Source organism: Acanthisitta chloris, unplaced genomic scaffold (assembly GCF_000695815.1).
Source record: "Acanthisitta chloris isolate BGI_N310 unplaced genomic scaffold, ASM69581v1 scaffold17941, whole genome shotgun sequence".
NCBI classification, from domain to species: domain Eukaryota; kingdom Metazoa; phylum Chordata; class Aves; order Passeriformes; family Acanthisittidae; genus Acanthisitta; species Acanthisitta chloris.
In genome coordinates this window covers 4,947-9,659 of record NW_008655661.1, presented here as the reverse complement: position 1 = coordinate 9,659, position 4,713 = coordinate 4,947, and the positions used below count along the sequence as shown (strand labels likewise).

The 4,713-nt window shown below is 42.4% G+C and overlaps 1 protein-coding gene across 1 annotated transcript in view; it reads left to right on the top strand.

Moving 5' to 3' along the window:
- Nucleotides 1-4,138, top strand: part of NAA15 (N(alpha)-acetyltransferase 15, NatA auxiliary subunit) — a gene marked incomplete at its 5' end in the record, with an annotated part of 22,484 nt that extends 18,346 nt beyond the window's left edge. The window contains 3 exons of the mRNA XM_009084015.1: nucleotides 585-731; nucleotides 1,176-1,273; nucleotides 2,697-4,138. Of these exons, the coding sequence (XP_009082263.1) occupies nucleotides 585-731; nucleotides 1,176-1,273; nucleotides 2,697-2,897 (446 nt within the window). The remainder of the gene's footprint in view (nucleotides 1-584; nucleotides 732-1,175; nucleotides 1,274-2,696) is intronic.
- Nucleotides 4,139-4,713: the final 575 nt, after the last annotated feature.

Genomic DNA, 4,713 nt, shown 5'->3' with positions numbered 1-4,713 from the left:
AACCCGCAGACAGTCACTGATTTTCAGGTTACAGACTGTTAGCACAATTAGTTCAAAATATTGAATGTACATATGAGAGAGCTTTTTAAACAACTGATTCCTGCTAAAATCAAGCATGTTTATTATGACTGCAGCTGGACTTAGGAGTTAGTCCAGCTAGTGTGTTAAGTTGCTTTAGAACTGGGTAATAAGGTGCAGTCTGAAGTAGTGAGTAGGTGAAGGAATGGGAACCATGGAGTGAGGAATCCGCTTTCCCATGGGCAGTGAAGGAGAAGGCTGAGAATTCAGTCATGTAGCTTACAGGCTGGAAGGATTCTCTCCCTTGCCCCAGAGGTCACCCTTTCTGATTGGGGCCACAGGCTAGGTATGTTTAAGAACAGGCTTGAATGACATCAAAAAGCTTTGGCTTTTTCTTAGCAGCAGAGAAGAAGCAGCAGTTAAGGTTTCTCCAACCAGATCCAGTTATTTACCTTTGCAAATCACATGCATCTTCCTCTGAGACACTTTCCAATTGTGTTAATAAGGTAAGCATGAAAAATATTAACCTACCTGTGCATACCTCAACTTCTTTTTTTCCCATTCAGCAGTATCTGAAAGCAAGGATCTGCCTGAGGCCGTTAGGACAGTGTTAAGCCAAGAAATGAATCGGCTGTTTGGAGCAACTAATCCAAAGAACTTCAATGAAGCTTTCCTGAAAAAGAATTATGACTCACTACCACATAGGTTATCAGGTACTTTGGCTTTCTCCTTGTTCTGTCCCACTGGTATGTTTGCTGTGCTTACCTGGCAGTGGCATCTCAGTAGTAGCCCCAGGGACATAAGTCTCTCTGTCCATCAGGAGTGCTGTTGGTCTCTGTTTTTCTGACACAACTGCCAAGTTGTCTCTGTTTTTCTTTAATTTTCTCTTTATGCTGCTGAAATGCAAATGTTTGGACCTCTCCACCCTGCTGTTGTTTCTGATGTGTGCTGAATGTTTTAAGGCTTTGTCTAGTGTTGAATAGTAGGCTTAGAACTACCCTTCAGCCTGCTCAGGTGTCAAGCTTTATGCTTCAAGAGGCTCCATGCTGAACTGCCACTGGGGAGTTCAGTCCCACCTCTGTCATGTTATCTCTGTCTGTGTTTGTAGATGTTTTTGGTCATCCAGTGGGTGATGAGTCTTATTTTTCCTCCTGTAGCTGCCAAAATGATGTACTATTTAGATCCTTACAGTCAGAAAAGGGCAGTGGAGCTGGCAATGACGCTGGATGAATCCCTCATTAACAGAAACCTTCAGGTAACATCTTTATAAACTCTAAACAACTTCTGGTGTATCTGTGGGAGCTTTATGCATGTTTTGGAGGTAAGAGGAAGTTGAAATGATTGTTGTGCCTTATGGTAATGAGGTTGAATTGTCATGTGGGAGAAAGGGGTGTCAGGTTCGTCTGAACTGAAACATTTAACATCCTTTTCACACATTTAAATTGTTTAGCTTTGTGCTAATATGAGAATAGCTAGCAGCAGCACAAACCATGTCACTGCCACAGGTGATGGAAAACTTACACACACAAGAGAATTCACATGGCAAGAGATGCTAGAGTTCCCCAATAAGAAGAGATTAGTCTGTGCAAACAAGCTTGGCCTGTCACACAGGTGACTGCTCACAGGTAAAAGGTTGACTTAGGAGTGGCTCAGGCTCTGGGAAGCCTTTCTGTAGTCAGCCCTCTGTGAGCTGTGGGAATTACCTTGGTTTAATAAAAGGTGCATGTGCACATTTTGTCCTTAGTGTGTAGTTAAGTAAAAAGCTTGTCAGATTTTCAGTCTTGGCTCCATACTGGTGGTCATGGAATAATCTCCCTGTGCTACTGCCACCATGCCCCTTTCCCCACTTCTCTCCCTTCTGGGAAGGGCTGTCAGTTCTGATCTGCAACTCACAGTATTTTACAGAGGTAATTTTTCGTATCTTCATGTGTTTCTTACATAGAATTTGTAATCAGAGTAGTTTGATTTGGTTCATTAGTTAGTAACACTTCAGTAAGTTACATACCCTTAAATGTGAAAATGTGGGGGATTTCTCTACCAGAAATGTTTTCAGCTCTTGTCACGTGTTACTCAGCTGATGCTGTTCTCACATTTTCAGTCGGATCCACAGTTTGCAGAAGTCATTGCTAGGAAATGATGGCATTTTATATTCATTGTTCTTATCTGCAGGCACTGAAGTTCACATGCATGTTAGGCATTGCTGAAACACTCAGGGTGTCCCTAGGCTGGTGAGGGTCTTCGTCACCAGCAAGTGAGCATAAAGTGTTTTTAGGGAAATAAGGACAGATGAGTATTTTCAGTTTCCAATCAAGATTTCTAGCTCGTTTTTTAAATCTCTTTTTTGTCTGCATTGTTTCGAGTCAGACTCTGGGTATGTCGCTGCTCTAGCTGAAGGCTACTGGGTGCTGGCTGGAGGTGTAAATCTCTTTTTGGTCTGCACTGTTTCGAGTCAGACTCTGGGTATGTCGCTGCTCTAGCTGAAGGCCACTGGGTGCTGAGGTGTCAGCCCTCAGTGGGCGTGTGGCAGCAGTGGGACTTTGTCTCGTGAGGTGACTTGTCTCACACAGCAGAACTGTGGCTGGGAGTATGTTTTCTTTGTCCTACTGTGTTTCTGGTTTGTGAGTGTTCAGCTGAGTGTTTAAGAAACGTAACACTTGTTTATTTTTCTCTTTAATCAGACTTGTATGGAGGTATTAGAAGCTTTATGTGATGGTAGCCTTGGAGACTGTAAAGAAGCATCTGAAACTTACAGAGCAAATTGTCATAAGCTTTTCCCTTATGCTTTGGCTTTCATGCCCCCTGGATATGAAGAGGATATGAAGATCACAGTTAATGGAGATAGTTCTGCAGAACCTGAAGAACTGGCCAATGAAATATGAACAACTCTATTGGGAAAAAATGACGTTGGACCATATCTGGTGTATAATATTTTTGTCACGCACCTGCTGAATTGTTCTAACTTACACAGAGAACAGAAGGAAAAAAACGTTGCCTTCAAATAGTTTTACTATTTTTTTTATCCTGCTGACAAAGTATATATATGAAATATCTAACATGTTACTGGTTACAGGTCGTTCGGTTTCTTAAAAATTAAAAGCTGCTAAAATTGAAGAAAACAAAAGCAAACACAACCACTCTCCCCTTACCTCCCCACCCGTGTTTTTAACTAATTTATGTGGCCTGGAGGTGTGCAGCCCTCAGAGCAGGTGTGTGGCAGAAATATTACGTTAAATTTGTCTTGTGAGATTACTGTTATCTCAGACAGCAGAACTGCTGTTTTAGCACTGGATTCTTTTCACTGAGCACAAAGAGTCGTTGGGGCTTTAGCGTCGGACTGGTTTGCTGCGGGGGATGAGTGTGTCCATAGACAGTATGCAGTGTGAATCAGAACATGCAGAGAAACCTGCAGCACACGAGCTGTGTGGCGGGCGCTGGCACTGTCCGGCAGAGCTGGGAACATGGTGTGTTCAGTAAGCTTGTTGTGTCTCTGACGTTCACTGTACACTCAGCGCTGCGTTCTTGCACCACAGTTTTTAGCTGAAGGAACCAGTTAAAACGGTCTCTGGGAATTGAGCCTGGGGTGGGTGGGGAGGGGAGAATCAGCATCACTGTTCTGGAGATGAACTGATTAGTGTAGGTTGGCCAAACCTTTTAAAACTGTAATGCAAGAACCAAATAAAATTATGCACTGTGATGTGGCACCAACTAATTAGAATGATCGCATGCATGTCTCATGTAGAGTGAAAGCAGAGAGCATACTGTGGCTCAAAGCTGCAAAGAGGAGAACTCCTGACTACCATTTGACTGATCAAGAGACTAATAGATTAAAACCTCAGCAGGCCTTGTTCACGTTATGCAGAAACAAAATAAAGTGCTGCAGTTTAGATACCTCTGGAACTTTTCCACAGTGTCACAGGTTTGTAATACTTGAAGCCCTACATTTCTAAGAATATATTTCTTGCTCAGTTGTTTCAGGCAAGCCCAAGACTTTGTAACTTTTAAGGGGCCCAAGATTTTTTTTCAATAACAGACCAGCTTCTTATTCCTGCAGTTACAGATGTAATTTCCTTTGTCAAACATAAGGTACCAAATATAATGCAATAAAATGTTTTGAAAAACAGTTGTGTGAATATTTAAACCAACCTATGTTGTATTTGAAAGTGAACAGGTTTGCTCGAGTGCAGCTCAGGGTTGGCTTACCGTGCTGTCCAGTCATGCTGACACTGTCCCTGCTGGTGGGTGGTGGTCTAGTGTAATGTGCAGATGCATTCTCTGTAAATACTGGATGTCTGGGAAGTCCTTTACACGATGCTTTGCTGCTTGGCTTTTTGGTTCCACCAGTGTTAGGCTGAATTTTGTTTTCCAAGTCAAGCTTCAGTCTGCGAGTTGACTGTGTTAATAATACAGATAAATGCTCAAAAGTTTTCTTTTGTAGGCTTATCATATAAAACAGAGCAGAAATAAACAATAGCTTACCAAGTGAGTGCCTTTTTTGCTGCAGGAGTTCAGTTAGTGTTTGTCATGTGGATCCACAGCCTTTCTCTCCCGCCAGTGGAATTCAGTGGTTGGCATGTGCAGTTAGGGCGTCTTAACTGGGATTTATAGTTTTCTGACTGTCAGAAGAACAGGTTTTTGTTTCACGTATATTCAGCTCCACTTGCCATGGTTAGAATGTCCTTTTGTGTGTTTTCAGTG